Genomic DNA, 17045 nt, shown 5'->3' with positions numbered 1-17045 from the left:
GCAGGTGATGAACTGAGATGGTTTCCGTATATGGACAGCCTCCGTTTTCACTCTTCCCTTCTCTAATTTAATTCTGTTTTGTTCACTTGTTGCTGACTGTTATAAACTAAGGTTGAGTACACAAGGCAGGGATTATTACCTGCTTGGATGACAGGATATATCCTTAATATTTGGTTAGCTCTGCGTGGTGTTTCCATAATGCAATTACTCTTGCAGAAAGTGATGTTTTTCACAAAGAAATCCCTCAATAAGAGAGACCGAGACATAATTTTAAAAGGCCTAAATATTTCTATGTCAAAATACTCAGCATGAAATCTGAAACTAGCATCGTGTTTGTCTAAAAACCTCTATGCTTTATCGAATCAAAAGCGGTAAGCCCGGGTCAGTATTTGAATGCAAACGCTGTCATCTGCCCCTGTGATCCTTAGTGTGAACAATGAGGTTATTCAGCAGCCTCTGGCTATACCTAGCCATTTTCTGAGAAGTCGCGTTTCCTACACCGAACCGCAGCGACACAAAGGTGACGCCGCGCAGGGACCCTCCGCCTACTCCAGCCTTCCATTCCTCCGCCTGCTCCCTGTTCGGCCCCAAACGGGCGCGGGCCCGCACCGCGGCCCCGCCGGACCGGCACACCCGCGACCGGGCCGGGGCCGGGGCCTCCGTTCCGCTGACGAGCCGTTTTGCTTCGGGCGGGCCCGGGGCTCGAGCGCTGCCGGCGCGGGACGCGGCCCAACGGCCGCTGCCGCGCCCCGCTTGTCACCGGGCCGAGCGGCGACAACCGCCGCTCCCGGGGCCGCGCCCCCGCCCTTCAGGCGAGCAGGGGCTCTTCCCCAATGCCGCAACCCCACCGGGCTCGGGCCGCTACCTCGAAACAGCCCCCGGGCCGGGCCGGGCCCGGCTCAGCCCGCGCCTCTGCCGGCGTCGGGCGGGGCGGCTGCGAAACCTCACCCGCGCCCGCAGCCGGCCGGGGCCGGCGTCGGGGACCCGCGGCCGAGCCACCGCGGGGGGCGGGGCGACACCGGCCAATCAGAGGGCGGCATCCAGCGCGGCGGCGGAGCCAGGCCTTGAGTGGCAGCTCGAGAGATAAACAAGTTGCCGCACTATTCAGCGCCCCGCAGCCCGGGGCGCGCTGCGAGGCGAGGCGCGGCGGCGGGCGGAGGCGGGGCGTGCGCTCTCCCAGGGAGTAGGCGCCGAGCCCAGCTGCGCTCGCCGCTCCCGCCTCTGCCCCGCAATGTGAAGAGTCAGCAAGTTCCCAGCGGCCGCTGAAACGCTCGGTGTCTCCGGGGAGCCAAGTGCGCCGACGCCGACTGGCCGGGGCGGCCCGGGGCATGCCGGGAGTTGTAGTCCTGCCGCCACTGCGTCCCGCCCGCGGCGCCGGGGCCGGCGCCCGCAGCTGCACTACGACTCCCGGCATCCCCCGCGCCGCGCCGCGAGGAGCCCAGTTGAAGCGGGTGGCGGCGGAGCGCACCCCCTCCCCCCGCCAAAAAGCCCCAAACCAAAACAAAAACAAACCGCCCCCCCGCCCCCCATCCGCCCGCCGCCCCCGCCGAGCCCCGGAAATGGCGGCGCCGGGAGGGGGCTCCGCCAGCCGGGGGTGCTGATCCGGCCGCCGCGTCCCCTGCCCGTCCCTCCCCGCCCATGGGCGAGACATGGACTACGAGTTCAAGTCGAAGCTGGCGGCCGAGCGCGAGCGGGTGGAGGACCTGTTCGAGTACGAGGGCTGCAAAGTGGGCAGAGGCACCTACGGGCACGTCTACAAGGCCCGCCGCAAGGACGGGTAAGGGCCGCGCCGCGCCGCCGGGCCGCGCCGCCAACGGCCGGCGGGGCCCCCCTCCCCCCCCCCGCGCCGGCGCCCTCCCCTCCCCGGAAAGTTTCTGGCAGCGCGCGGGGGCCGGAGCGCGGAGCCCGTCCGGGCAGCCCCCGCCCCGCGCCGGGAGCGGGCCCCGGTGCCCCGGCCCTGCGGCGGAGGCGGCCCGCGGCCCTGCGGAGCGGTGCGTGTGCGACCGCGGGTCGGTGCCCGGCTGCCCGCCGAGCCCTGGCGTCGCGTGAGGGGAAGGCGATGCCGTCCGCCCGCCCCTGCCCCGTGGCTGCGCCCGCCGCCCTGCTGTCGCGGTCCCCGGCGCGTGCCCTTCGTCCTGGCGTCCGTGGGACGCGGCAGCGCTCCGCCGCCGGCGGTGGTGGCCGAGGTCCCGGTGGCGCGTCCCGCTCTGCCCCCCCCCCCCCGCCGCCGGCGCAGCGGGCGGGGGGGGGGCTGTGTCAGCAGGCAGTGCCGTTGGGATCGCCTTTGGGTTTCATACCGGGTTTCACGTCATCGCTTTCATCTTTTGTGTGAGTGCGTTCGTGCTTTGGCATTCTGCTCCGAGAACTTGCAGGGGACTGGAAAACGAGCAAGTTTGATGCGAGGAGCACCTAGCTACCGACCGCCCCGCCCCGGGTTCTCCCGTTCAGGCCGATGCGCCCGAGCCGCCCGGGAAACCCCCGGGGAGCGTGTTGGTCCCTGGTCTGGCCCGAGCCCCAGCCCCCCTGCTGAACCCAGAGCCGGGCAGGCTTGGCTTGGCGGCGTCTCTGGGAGGTTCCTTGCAGGCAGAGCTGGCAGCTTCTGTCAGTAGCTACGCACAGGTGTGTGGGAGGTGTGTCTCCATCGGCCCCGTTTCCCATGCGAGAGCACGATACCCATCCCTGTCCTCAAATGCTGGCTGCTGGCTGGATCCAGAGAGGTCATTTAGCCATTAAGCCCGCATATGTTGGCTAAGCAGGGCTTCCTTCTTTTCCCTGGGGAAAAGACAGCTGGCACCATGGGATAGGTGTCCCGTGGATGCCATTTTCACTGTACTGTGGTTAAGAGAGCAATGGGGACCTCGGACTGCAATTTGGGATTGCTCGGCTGGCGGGCGGTTGTTGAAGAGGAGCACTCCTGAGGCCTGAGTAAGGCTCTCATGCAGGTGCAGGTTCCGAATACGACCCTTTTCTTTCAGAAGAGCCATTAAGCACTTTTTCACTGTGGCGTGTGAATACTGCACAAACACGGTCTGCATTTGTAGAAGTGTTCGAAGCATACTGTAAAGTTTGATAAAATACACTTGCAAATCGGAGGCGATGCCTTTCTATCAGAAAGCTAAAGAGTAATAGCCTTCCATTATCGGTAACTGAAACTTTGAAAAAGAAAAGACTGAATATGGAAAAATGGCAATTTTTAAAAATAAAGTTCTGGAAGTGGTTAATAGAACACTGCTGCTTTAGATTAATAGAGAAGTCCAGGGATTTTTCTGTGGGAGTAAATTGCATTCATGTGTGTCTTGAAAATTTAAGCTCTGAGTTAAGAGCTTAGTATGAAAGTGATTAATAACTGAAAGGTAGCACACTAATTCAGGTGGAGGATTAAACGCTGGGAAATGAGCTCTGATTCTGACTAGCTTGCTCTGCAACCTGAAGAATACTAGAGCATAGCTAACTTGAAAAGGAAATGTTAAAGCCTTTCTGGGTATAACAGCTGCCACTGAGCTCTTCTAATATTTGTGGGTTTAGTAGTAGGGGTTTTTTTGTTTGTTTTTAAAGTTTTTATTTATTTATATATTTTTTATAGATATGAGAGGAAGCAGTAGTAAAAAGACCCAAAATGCTGGTTAAGTGTTTTTTTACGGTTCTTTGATATAGTAATCCTAAAACTATTGCTTGTAAGAACAGCATAAAAGAGGCAGAGCTTTGAGTTTACAGTTTTATGAAAAAAATGAAATTTGATGTCTGTTTCTAACTTACTTGTTTCATTTCCGTCATTGGCAGTGGAAAGCCATTTCAAGAATTACATTGATGCTACAAAGCACCATAAAGGACATGTCTTCAAAATCCCTATGATAATAATATAAAGGCAAATGGGTAGTAAAGCAAAAGTAAACATGATAAAAAGATAGTTAATGTGTCAGAGCTGGGAATAATCAAAGGGAGACCTTGAGCCGTAAAAAAACTAACTGGTAAAAGGAAGTGCAAAGTTTCAGTAGGCAGTTGGATTGAAGCGCAATATAATATGGCACAAACACAACTGTACTATGTACTCAGAGGTTTCACTTCATGAAGCTTGGAAACTGGGTTATTCTCCCTTTTTTTGGTTTTCTGTTTTATGGCATTGGTGAGTTCACTCTCAGTTGCTCTTGTGTAACTTCAGGACCGTGGGTGAAAGTAACATGTGAACAAGTTAGGAAAAAAAGAAATAGAAAACAGCCTAAATCATTAAGATAAGGTGATTTCCTTATGAAAATATCTAGCTAAAATATCTCTGCGGGGTGGAGGATATTTAGCATTAGTTCTTAACTTTAAGGGGCCCTTAATGATGGAGAGAAACTTTTTCCAGCGCTGGCAACAGAAACCCAGCAGTGATGCATATTTATAGTGCGCTGATCACTGGGGGATTTTGAGCCTCGTGTAAAGGAATTCTTCTTTGGCGGATCATAGAGGCTGTTTCAGTATTTCAAATTTGCAAGGCATTCCTGTATAAAGGCAAAAGATTCTGGCTACTTGCTTCTTATAGTCAATTTATAGCCTCGGGAGGCTGAGGGCAATAAGAACGTTGTAGCTCTGCAGAAATTCCACTGAGAGCCTGTCACTTCATGTTTCAAAAACTTGGCATATAAACTTTACGAAATAGTAAAATGTGTTTACATGGACCTTGGCAAGCTCTTCGATAAAATGCTTGTAAAAAAAGTGGTTCCATTGCTTAGATCTCCGTGAATGGCTTGGGCATAAAAGCAGTTTTTCAACAAAGTAACAGCTTAGTTGGCTTTTTCAGCCTAGAGTGGAATATCATTTGGGCATGTTTCTAGTGAGCTGATTGATTTCTGTGAAAGCTAAAAGATATTTCTTTCTTTTTTTTTTTTAAATAGGCAGTCAGGTTTGAACAATGTTGGTGTGACATTTGCATGTACTGCACGAGCATGTTTTTAAAGATGCTGAGCACCTACAGCTTCCATTTACTTTAGTAGTGTTTGTGTGCTCTGATGAGGTCTAGCGGTATTACCTGCATTATGCATTTAGCTAAATTAGGCACCTGGGTTTACAAAACTTTCATTAATATCTTTGTAGTCCAGAAGGGCTAGAAAATAGGAGTCTTTATATAAGCTGCCTAATGTTTTTTTTCTGTGTACACAAAAACTGGACCAGTGGCTTTGAGAGGGCAAATAGTGATAAAAGCCTCATGATTGCAATTCAGTTGGCTGGAAAATCTGTTACGATTTTTGTGTGTGTGTACTACCTCAAAACATCATGTTGACTTTCGCTAACATTTTTTTGGACACTTGTTCAAATTTGTCCAGTTAAACAATGCAATTTTTCCAGTCACGGTTAGGAAAGTGTCATTTAGTTTCATGCCTCACCTCTCTTTGTTACGTTCCTTGCCGCTTCTTTGATCACAGTTTAAGCCACGGTGTTGTGCTTAGTTGTTTCACTTCATCTATCTCCTTATCACATGGGAGGCAATTTTTAGGATGAAGGGTTGGAAATTCTCTTTGTTTGTTGTATATGCCTGAATTATTTCCCTCTCTTGGGAAAGGTCAGTCTATCAGTCCAGGCCACTACAAAATATTCTGTTCCTTCACCAGGATGTCAGCTCACCTGCAGGAGGCTGTTTGGACGAGTCAGCAAGCTGAAAAGATACTGCTGTTGGTTAGTCAGGAGCGTGCAAGGAATAATGGGATGCACAAGTCAAGTAGAAAATAGGCCACTCTGTTCTTCGTTCTTTAGCAGTGACAGCAGATGTAACACTTCCAAAAGCTGAAATCTTCATGTGAATAAAACCTTTCTAGTTATTGCTGCTTCTGCTTATCTTTAAACAAACAGTTGAGCTGGCTGCTTTCTCTCACGCTATGGCTATGTTATTTTTCTTTTACTCACTACCTGGGTTTGGGCAACACAGGTTATTAAAATAAAATTACAAACAGTTTTTTTTTCTTTCCAAGTAACTATGTAGATAATATTTTTAATCTGTGTGTTTCAAAACACCTTTTAAAAAGCAGGTATGTGCTTTTTAATCTTGTTATGGAGGGAATGACAGAAATACAGAGTGATCAGCTTTTAAGATGATGGCAGCAGAAGGGCCAGGAGTTGTACCCTGGGCAGCTCCCAGGCTCGCTGCCTGCTCGTTAGCAGGCGCTGCCTCTAGCAGACCCTCCTGCCATGTTATCCTTTGGCAAGTATAAAAGGTTTGGCACTGCCCTGTACTGTACAATGTATCAGCTGAATGAAGCATGTAGGTTTATATGCTAATATAGTAATACACTTTTTTAAAAAAAAAAAGTGACTATTTGTAACTTGTCAGATTACCTTCTTGTTAATGTATCTGTAACTTTCAAACAAGAGAATTGGTATAAAACAGGCTTCACCTTCGCTGCCAAATATGGAATTCTCTTTTGGAAATTGGGCAACAGTGATGCAAGTCCAAAAACATCACTGTAAAGTACAGGTATAGGAGGGGGGAGACAAATGAAATTGTTTCCCCCCCCCCATTTTTGAGTACTGTAAGCTTGTAACTAAAGAGGAGTCTGTTTTCCTCCTTGGACTGATATTGGTGTGCAGAAGCATTAATGTAAAGTTCTTAACGTGGATCTGATGTGCTTACAGCATTCAAGTCCACACAAGAGTCTAGTGAAAGTTAGGGGAAGGGCATGGGAAGAGAAAGGAAGGAGAAGCACGTAGCCAAGGCAAGTATATGATCTAACCTAGGAATACTGGCTGTGGTCCTGGCCATGTAACCTTTTGTTTGTTTTATGTTTTTCTATTTGATGAATCTTATTTGTTTGAAGCAGAAGTGGAAAGATATTAAGAGAGAAAAAAATAGCGTGCTGTGAGGCATGGCTCTATTGGAAAAACAGGCTTTCTCCTGGGGTCGCTGGCTGTGGTTGGGGTTTCTGCTAATATCGTTATGTTGTTCAGAGGTTGCATCTGGTCACACTTATGGCTGAGATCCACTACCACTGTGGTGGCAGAAAACTAAGTGTAGAAGAGGCAAAGGTAACCTGCTTATTCTCTTAAATCAGTATTTGCATCACAATACTTTGTGTACTGTTCTCCCCATATTGTTATTCTGCAGAACTTAAATTGCTGAAGTCGCATAGCATGAGTGTGTCTGTGTCAGGAAATGAAACTTGCACTCAAGTTGACTAAATGCTACAAATGAACGTGTTGGCAGTAAAATCACAGGGGGATGGGTACATGTGTACTGCAGTTACATTTACTGTCGAGAGAGGCAACTCATTGATGTGGCAAGGATTATGCTCTATTGAATGTGAAACTGAAGTGTTACGTACCAATGCAAGTATGCACTTGTAAGATATTTGATAGTTACAATAATTTGTGTATTTACATCTCTATCTCCTCTATTTGACATCGTCTTGAATGTAAGTAATTTGAGTTTTCAGCTGTAGTTGCTGTTTACTAATGTAATCCTGTGACAGGCTAAATCACAAATATTGACCCAAGTCAGAAAGCAATGTATTTGATCCTGAACAATTACCATTCTCTGCAGCAAAATCTCTACCAATGATGGTATCTGAAAAGCTCCTCACTTTCATAGGTTTTTTTTCTTGGTGAAACTTATTATCTTGAGGAAGGTAGAATGGCTGAAAGTCTTCATGCCTTGCTATAATCTCTCAATAGCTAAGTAAACCTAAATACTAGATTTACCTGTGAATCCTGAAAAAACTTGTTACCACTGAGTGCTCTTAACGTGTGAGAAGGAGCAGCAGAACTAAACCAAACCTGTCTAACTAGTTGCCTGCAAGGCATTCTAATAAAACCCCCCAATCTAGGAAGAGATCTTTAGTATTTCATAACTGTGCCTTACTGAGAGCTGCTAGTGCAACTGTGCAGTGGCTCTGCTTGCTGCCCAAGAGGACAGTGCAAGTGGTGATGAGTAATTTTTAGCGCTTCCCACAGGCTCTTGCATATGGTCTCTCCCATGGCCGTTTTGTCCTTTCTTCTGTTACTCTCCCTGAAAACAAGTGCAGAAATGAGCTGTACAGCCCATAGCCTTTCAGAAGGCAAATAGCATCAGCTGGTCTTTCGTCTGCTACTATGGTAAGCACAAAGGTGTGGTGGTGGTAGGAGCTTGAGGAAGAAAGGACATGAGTGCGGGTGATGAGACATAGAAGAGGTTACGTTTGAGAGAGAAACAGATGAAGATTTTTGGCAAGCTTGCAGAGGAAGACTCGTGCGTAAATTAGCCCATAATAAGCTGTGAAGGCAAACCTCTCAAGATTTAGTGGTGGTTTTTTTAAAAGAGATGAAGATGATAAGAAGTTTCCTGTTACAGAGTGAGGGGATTAAGAGTTTTCCAATAGTGCTGCAGGAAAAAGAAGTAAGAGCTTGAGGGGGGAAGAAGAGAGTCCTTTCTGCCCCCTGCTTGGTAAGAGGGTGCAAAGCAAGGTAGAACAGGGGCTAGGTCAGAAGCTAAATACTTCTCATGTGAACTAATTGACAGAAATTTAATATATTGGTGTATTTCTGGGTCATCCAATCTAATCTGTTGTATTGTAGGTAGAAGCGTTGTAAAATTTACTTTCAAGGTGCATGATTTAAAAACAAAACAACAACAAAAAACCCCAAGCCCCAGAAACTGCCGTGATTCAGAACACTACAGATGCATTTGCACAAGTAACCAGGATTTCTGTGGAATGTTCTAACCAAATTTCACTAGAGATTTATTAGTAACATTAAATTTTCCCGTATCTTTTGAAAATACCTACTGAAAGGGTGTGTTTGCATCTTCTGTGGCCTTAATCAAGCTCATGATTTGCATAGATGCATTCTAACCCAAGTCTTTCTCTATTTTTAACTGCTGAGTTCTATGTTGTAAAATAAGATACTATTTGCATGCACTCACTGCTGCTTAACGTATGGTTCAGGAGATGATACAGTCCACATGTGTGATCAAGGAAGGGGTCATTAGCGGAAGTGATTGGCAGCTCTTACATTGTGCTTCCAAAGATATGTTGTTTCTTGAGCTTTGCTGGCATTTGAGAACTGACGCAGGCTGCTTTTTTTTTTTTTTTTTTTTTTTTAGTCTCTCTTACTGAAACAAAGTATTAGAACTTAAAAAGATTTATTTGTTTCAATAACAGCGTGTTTGCCTGAAGGAATGCTGAAACTGGTCCAGGATAACTGCTTTTAAAATAAATTGGCTAGCTTGGGATGTGACTTTAGGAAATGAAGAACAATTTCTACTTGTGTAGCAAATACAAAAACTTTACTGTTTTGACTTGACTTATGAGTGTCATGTATGTAAATAATTTAGGTTTATAAAAGACCTCCCAGCTCTGGGGACTTGGTTTACATGGATCACTTGACTATAAGTTAGATGACTGACAGATAAAAATGCTAGTCGTGATGATATTAGAAATTATTATACCTCTTGTGAACTTCAGCCATCTCAACAGATTTGGGAAGAAAAAAAGCACAGAAACCTTTTAAATCAAAATTAGTTGTTATTAACAAAATCCTGTGATAGTCTTTAAATCAACTGATACTTAACTTCTGTATCTGAATTTCTTATTAATATGTTCTTAAACTTTTCTGTGGGAGCACAATTCTTTGGTTTAGCAGTATTTTTTTTTTTTTTAGAATTTATGAAATATTAGTGTGTCTGATAAGGCTGTCTAAGAAATGTTGTAGAGATGGTGTTAACTGACCTTTGCAAAATTGGTGTCTATAAGTGTCGGTTGTTTTTTTTGGGGGGGGGGGGTGTTTGTTTTTTGGGTTTTGTTTTGTTTTTTTTTTAATTGGAAAATAGAACTGCCTTTTCTTGTAGTGAGAAAGATTGGAGGAGCTGAGATTACTGGAATAGTGGATCTCTGAAGGGCATTATTCATGTTTGCTTCTGTCTTTTCTGGGATTAGCAGTTTTTAAATAAGTATTTTCAGATGAGTCCACTGCATAACTGCTTGTTTCTCCCTCAGTTGTCGTCTGTTTTCTGAAAAATTTTAGGTTCATTCGTCTTGTAGATAAAACCACGCTGAGGTCAGGTTTTCCAATAGGCAAAGCAACAGCTATAGCTTCCTGTGCGTGCTGGGAGTGTCAGGTCGCTCACTTAAGGATAAGGGTTCTGGGCTAAATAGGAGCACAGATACGAACTGGGGAGAGTCTCAGACAGTATGGCTTTAAACGTGAGTTCCCATAAACTCAGCCTCACGTGCAGTATGATTATTTTTTTGTTCATTCCCTGCTGACTTAAGTAGAAGATGCTATTGATTTCTTTTTACAGTCAAGTGAAAATAAATGTTATAGGCAATGGACTTGGAGGCAGAAGCTAGATCTTCTGGAATGGAAACTACATCTAGAGGTAAAGCAGGACACTTCTGTCATTTTGAAGCAATGTATCTGGTTTCCTCATGCATTAATTGCAGGAAGAGTCAATCCTTTTTAAGTGGCCAGAAGGTTTTCTGTCTCTTCTGTCCCTCCTTTCTTTTCCCATCTTCACTAGAGCACTTGGAGGCATTCACATAGGTAATGTTGGGACTCTGCTCTGACTGCAGTTGTCCTTGACTCTCCCACCTCTTTGGTATGTCGTGGGGTCTGAGTGCCTGAAGAGATCTGATGATACAAACGCCACTCATGCATGAAATTCTAGCAGCATGAGATTATCTGCTTGACTCCTAGGTAGATTCTTTTGAGAGAAATGCTTCTTATCTTATGGCTCATGATTTCTCTGAATTCAAAGGTGTTTAGAGAAAATTCTCACCTGTATTAATACTTCCATGGATTACCACAGATTCATGCTAAGATTTGTCACCTTGCTTATTCAGAAATGCCATGTTCGTTGCTTTGATTCATTGCTTTGATTCATTATCGTTAGTGCAGTTGACAGTGGGTTTCAGCCTGTGTCTTTGAATATGTCTGTTCCTGAAACAGAGTTCCTGTATGAGTTGTTGCCATGTTCTCAAGGATGTTGTAGACTTCAAAGTTAGCTTTATTTTCATACCTTTTGATGAAAACTAGTCATTCTATAGGATAACCAGTTGTTCCTTTGCCCAATTCTGTCATGCTCTGTCATGCAAATGAGAAACAGAGGCAGACAAATTACCAAATTTAATTTGACCTTCAGTTCAACCAAAAGACCGTTACAAGTTAAGTGCCATTTATTCTACCTTTAGCATGAGTTCAGTGGTGGGAAAAAAATGTCAGTGTAAAACTTTATCCAAATGATGCTCTTAAGCTACAGAAAGAGCGCAAGAGAAGCCTGTTTTCACTATGGGATGTGCAGTTAAAGTTCAAAGGAGGCAGAATGTGACTTGGGTTCCCTGGGGACAGATATGATGATTGCTGACTAAAGACCTTGTTCCTTATTGAATCATAGAATCATTAAGGTTGGAAAAGACCTCTAAGATCATTGAGTCCAACTGTCAACCCGACACCACCATGCCCACTAAACCATGTCCCTAAGCGCCTCATCTACACGCCTTTTAAATACTTCCAGGGATGGGGACTCAACCACTTCCCTGGGCAGCCTCTTCCAATGTTTCACCACTCTTTCGGTAAAGACATTTTTCCTCACGTCCAATCTAAACTTCCCCTGGCACAACTTGAGGCCATTTCCTCTCATCCTATCACTTGTTACTTGGGAGAAGAGACCGACACCCACCTCGCTACAACCTCCTTTCAGGTAGTTGTAGAGAGCGATGAGGTCTCCCCTCAGCCTCCTTTTCTCCAGGCTAAACAACCCCAGTTCCCTCAGCCGCTCCTCATCAGACTCGTTCTCCAGACCCCTCACCAGCCTCGTTGCCCTTCTCTGGACACGCTCCAGCACCTCGACGTCCTTCTTGTAGTGAGGGGCCCAAAACTGAACACAGTATTCGAGGTGCGGCCTCACCAGTGCTGGGAAGTAGCTATTGGGAAGTAGCAAGACTCTTAGTGGTTGGAATAAAGACATCTGTAACTTTGTGAAATCCGAATTGCCTGATGTTGAAGTGAGGGGAAAGATGTAGATGCTCCATTAGCAATAACGATTTTTTTTTCCATTTCAGAATAAATGAAATTGGACCCTATGGTGACTTTGTAGAATTTCGTTCTGGTCCTTACACCTTCTCCTGAGGGTATCTTTTTCTACTCGGCGACTTTTCAACTATAATAAATGTGCTCTGTTGTGCATCAGATACCTCTGATAAATCTGGGCTTTCTATATGCTTGAGAGGAAGCATTTGATTGTGTCATGAGCTAGGAAAGGAAAACTAAATAACTGCAGGTTTTAGGCCATTGTCCTTCTGATAGGTCTTACATTGAGTCAATATTTTTTTTTTCTTCTGCTATAGGTGAACGTAATGCATTATAATGGTTTAGAAAAAAAATCTGCATTTGGTGTTTCAAACTGAGGTTCTCACCAAAGAGACTCAAAAGAAATACAGGCTTCCTAATATTTGTTTTTTTAATAGTAATTTTCCACTTATCAAATTTGTAGTATTTAGCCAGATTTAGCACTACAGAGAAAGAGATGTGATGCACATTAAGCTGGACTGTGTAGTTATAGTATGTTTTTACATTATGGCTTTTGGACCTATACTTATAAAATTACTGAAAACCAGACAGCTAATGCTCTTGACATTTATAGTTAGTCACAAACATTCTTCTTATAAATGATTTTATGAAACAAACGGCAGATTCTTTTTTGGCATAGTCTAAAGGACCCTGTGTCTGTGGCCTTGGTAAATAAATCACAGATAAATAAAAGCTTGTTTCCTCTTTATTTCAGAAGTATTTTTCTCCTTGCTGCTGCTGTTCCTTATTTTAAGGTAACAAATCCTCACATGGAGTATCCTTTCTGGAAGGGAGGTATTTCCTAAATCTGTTCATTATCTGTAATCAAGCCTGTCTATAAAGAAATAAGATCAGGTAAATCTCCGTCCCCTGCTTTAATATAACAAATGCTGGAAGAAATTACCTGGAGCAGCAGAATAATTTTACAGCTTTCAAGGTTTAATGTGAATGCTTCAGTTTTTACCTTTATAAACAGACTGTCAAGTCTGCTTATGCCAATCTGTTATAAAATACACCTACTCATATGAAATTCACAGTTCCCAGTCACTCAAGATATTTTGGAGCTGGTCTAATTTTAGCAATGGCAACAACCCTGTAGCTGGTTGAGGTCTCTGAATCTTCATCAATAGATTTGGAGTGAGGGTGGCAGTGACTGAAGTTGTGCTCTCTTTCCTTACAAAGACAAAGTTTTGTTATTAGAGTGTAAAGGCTAAGTTTTAATAAGATTAAAGTTAGTAAGATTTCCTACGGTCTGTTATTACAGAGATCTTAAAAATCTGTCCGTGGTTGTGACTGTGAAAAAGTCTGAAACTGTTGTTAACAGTTAGAAGTTATCTATGCTACAAAGATTTGCTTTTAATTTTCTGAATTAGAAACTACTGGAAAAAAAGGAAGAGGGTATGGTTAGGCTATGTGTAATGGTGCTGGAATAGTTCCAATCTCCTTATGTTGATATTAAGAGACCTCTACTCCCCACTCCTAGTCTAATGAAATTATAGCTGGGTAAAGGAGGGGGTTTTTTTTAATAACATAGTGAATCAGAGCACTGATAAGATTTTCTGGTTTGTCTTTTTAATCAGCTGTCATCTCATACATAAAGAACACATCACATACGGTATGTGAAGATTGGGGGGTTTTTTAGTAGGTATTTAGCACCTTTTGTGAGACACTGTGGAAGCACACAATATAAGGGTATTCTGTTTAATGGCAAGTAGCTTAGCATCACTTTAAGAACTCGCCTTGTTCTTTAACACGCACATTTCCTCCTGAGTTCATAGACTGGTTTACACAGGAATAAACAAACAGAAGGGTAGCCATATCAACAGTGGTTTTCAGAGGTACATCTGGGGATATTCTATAGATAATAGAGCAAAATCTGGGTATAGTTCAATTTCTAATAGGGTACTGTGGTAACACTGAGTGTCTGTTCATAATCTAATGCCAGTGGTGCTTTTAATATGATCTCTTTTATATGGCTGGAAGGTGCCAGATTTTCCAGCAGGTTAAGCTCTGTGTAACTGTTCTGCGTGTTTCCCATAATGTATGTAATGAAAGTCAGATAATTTTAAAAAAAGGCTAATTGTTGTAATCAGTTGCTCTGTATTTGAATGTCTCTGCCAATTTATAAACGTTTAACATAGACTTCATTTTAGAATGCTGATTTCAACAAACAAAATAAAAAAGTTCTTTTTTTTGGAAGTTTTTTTTTAAACTAACCAAACAAAAAAAATCACTGTGTTAAAAATTCACAGATTATCTTATGAGTCCTGAGTTAGCCTTCTTTTGGGCATGCATTTATGCAAGTACCTGACATTGGCAAGTCTATAAAATTATCGGAAAATGGAGTAATAAACTATGCGTAGTGTTCAGCAATTTGGTATTGTTACATTTTTGAGAAGAGTAACATCTAAAATGACAACTTCTGCCTTTTATTTCTGCTGTGTTCATAGATTCTAGAAGGGCTTCATGTATGGACTTCAAGTCTTGGGGGTGGCAGGAGATAAAGAGAAGTGCTGCCTTCTGGTGTTACTGTCTGTGTATGCTGGGGTAGCTGGCATCGTCTGGGATGTTTGGAGGGAGACCTAGCAGAGAGGCAGTGACACCAATGAGTTGTGTAGCATTCGGGCCCCTTTTTGAAAATTGAGATTATAAGGACTTTGTGAGACAAAAGATTCAGAAATGCAGTATAAAGTGTAGCATTTGTTTCCATTCTGACAAGTGTTTTCCTTGTGTGTACCTGGATCAGCCTTGGAGATTCTCTTTTCACTCTAGCTCTTTTTATATTGCATAGTAAAGACTGTCCTGTTTGGAGTATGTTTGTTGCCTTGCTCCCACTAGCCAAGTTTACTTTTAGATGTTGTTCCAGACAAGATGCAAGCTCAACTTTTAAAGATTGTATAATCATTGCCTGCTGGGGAGGTTGGCTTCCCACCCTGCCACTAAGAGGAAAGTCCAGGCCCAGGTTCGAGCAGATGAGGTGACATACATGTCTGCTCTTTCAGTATAAGAAGTCCTTTCCTGTGCTGTACATACGTGTGCTCTTCTGTTTGCAACACGGAGAAGGTTCCCACCAAACCTCTGAGGGATGCATCAGCAGGCAGGCCAGCTACACAGTCCGCAGACATTACTGAAATGGTAAACTTCTCACCGTAGCAGAATGAGGTAAAAGTCTGCTGGTTTCATCCATTCTTTTCATGGCCAAAACCAGCCAAACGTAACTCAGGTATCCATGTCGTATTGAACTTGTCTGGGACTGGGCTGTAGGAACAACCTGTAGCTGCTGTGAAGTTTTTTAGCAGAGCAGCAGACAGCTGCCCTTGAAGGTGAAGAAAGACCTTTTAAAGCACTGATGTGGTCATAGATTTCTTTTAAATTTCTGCTTGCTATCCTTACTGTTTCACATTTTGATTTTCTTAGGTAGCTCTCAAAATGAACTAATACATATGCATTGAAATTCAGCATGTATACTGTTCTCTAGAAGTAAATTAAGATCAACCTGTAGATTCCCAGCTTCTGTCACTTGTGGCTGGTTGCCGTGTGGATGAAAAGGAGCTGGCTGAGCTGCTGACTGGATAAGGCTTGATATGGTTTGAGGATAATGATAAAAGAGAATTACTTTCCTAGTCTGTTGAAGAACATGTACCCTAGTGCCACCATGTATGGATTTTTTTGATCTTGTAATTCTTTTGGGTTAGTGGCTATTTCTATATGCATGAAAAACACTAAAGCATAAGAGCTCATCGCTTTTTGGGAAGGATTAGGTCCCTTTTTCCGGTCAGTCATAGACACTTTTACTGGTACTATTACCTTTGTAAAGGCTTATGGACATGTGCTATGTATAGAGTTAAATCTGTGAGCAGTTCGCATAAGGTAACCAGTGCTGAATGTGATCGATTTAGTGGCTTTGCTGCCATGTTCCAGATACCACAGAGGGCTTTTCAGTTAACTTCTAGGTGCACTTCAGTGTCATGGTTTTGCCTTATCTTAGGGGGAAAAAAAAAGTTTGTCGCTCTTGTTGGTGATCTCCTGCTGAGTGACTGACTTTTTGCTGTATGGCAGCAATTAAACAGTGATGAGAGCGTAGCAAGATATCTGTATGAATGTCGCGTTCTGGGCAGTACTGTGTTTGAAGGACACTGAGCTCCATAGTGTTCCCAGGCTTTGTCCTACAAAGTCACAAATGTTTACATTCTATTAGTGTTGCTTACAAGGGTGAATTGTTGTTGTTTTCTATTAGGTTTTTCTAGATAGGTCTTGGAGTGTTTTTATGATGCACTTGATTTGTTTAAGAAAATGTGCACTTTATTTTTATTTATTGTATTGTGCACTTAATTTAAGAAAGTTGTTATTAGTATACACTGTAATGTTAATATCTGTATTAATTGATGTGATAGCCACAGTTGTAGCTTCAGTGTGATTGAAGTCTTTCAAACCAGTTCCTTGATGTGGATAATTAATTCTGAAGTTGGGATGTATGTTAAATTATGTGAATTCAAGAAGGACCACCATTAAAAGTAAAAAAAATGACTAATAGGGATAAAACAATAGTTTGAACCATGCACTATTTTCAAATCCTCCTATTTTTTTTCTTATCATCTTGGGCAAGTTGCTTCTAGTTTTCCATTGGCTTGTTTGTAAAGTAGTTTTTCATATGGTGGGAGCACTCTGAAGTACAATTGCAATAATTAAGACAGTTTAACTCCTTTGAAATGTTTTAATTATTCTAAGTCTTCTGAACTGCACCCTTCTAAAGTAAATTTGGTACTTTTTGTTCTTTCCAAAGCATTTGGAAAATGGAAACTGAAAGTGTTACCCAGAGAAGTAGTAATCATGTATTTTCTGCATTGAATACTGTAACTGGACATAAGCCAGCTGAGTACGGTTTTATGGGGAAAGAAGACAGAATTTTCCTTTGCACTGTACAAATTAAAATGTTAACATTAATCTTAAGGACTTGCAGAATGGGATATTTATTGGTGAGGGAGAAAAGCTTAAGCTCAAAGACCAGGTTATGGCCTTACACTGGTATGGATTTT

General features: G+C 43.5%; 1 protein-coding gene across 1 annotated transcript in view; it reads left to right on the top strand.

Moving 5' to 3' along the window:
- Positions 1 to 1558: 1558 nt before the first annotated feature.
- Positions 1559 to 17045, top strand: part of CDK19 (cyclin dependent kinase 19) — a 140380-nt gene continuing 124893 nt past the window's right edge. The window contains exon 1 of the mRNA XM_076333420.1: positions 1559 to 1777. Within this exon, the coding sequence (XP_076189535.1) occupies positions 1650 to 1777 (128 nt within the window). The 5' untranslated portion in view covers positions 1559 to 1649. The remainder of the gene's footprint in view (positions 1778 to 17045) is intronic.

This window comes from Aptenodytes patagonicus, chromosome 3, assembly GCF_965638725.1.
Source record: "Aptenodytes patagonicus chromosome 3, bAptPat1.pri.cur, whole genome shotgun sequence".
Classification (NCBI taxonomy): domain Eukaryota; kingdom Metazoa; phylum Chordata; class Aves; order Sphenisciformes; family Spheniscidae; genus Aptenodytes; species Aptenodytes patagonicus.
This window is presented reverse-complemented; position numbering and strand designations above follow the sequence as displayed.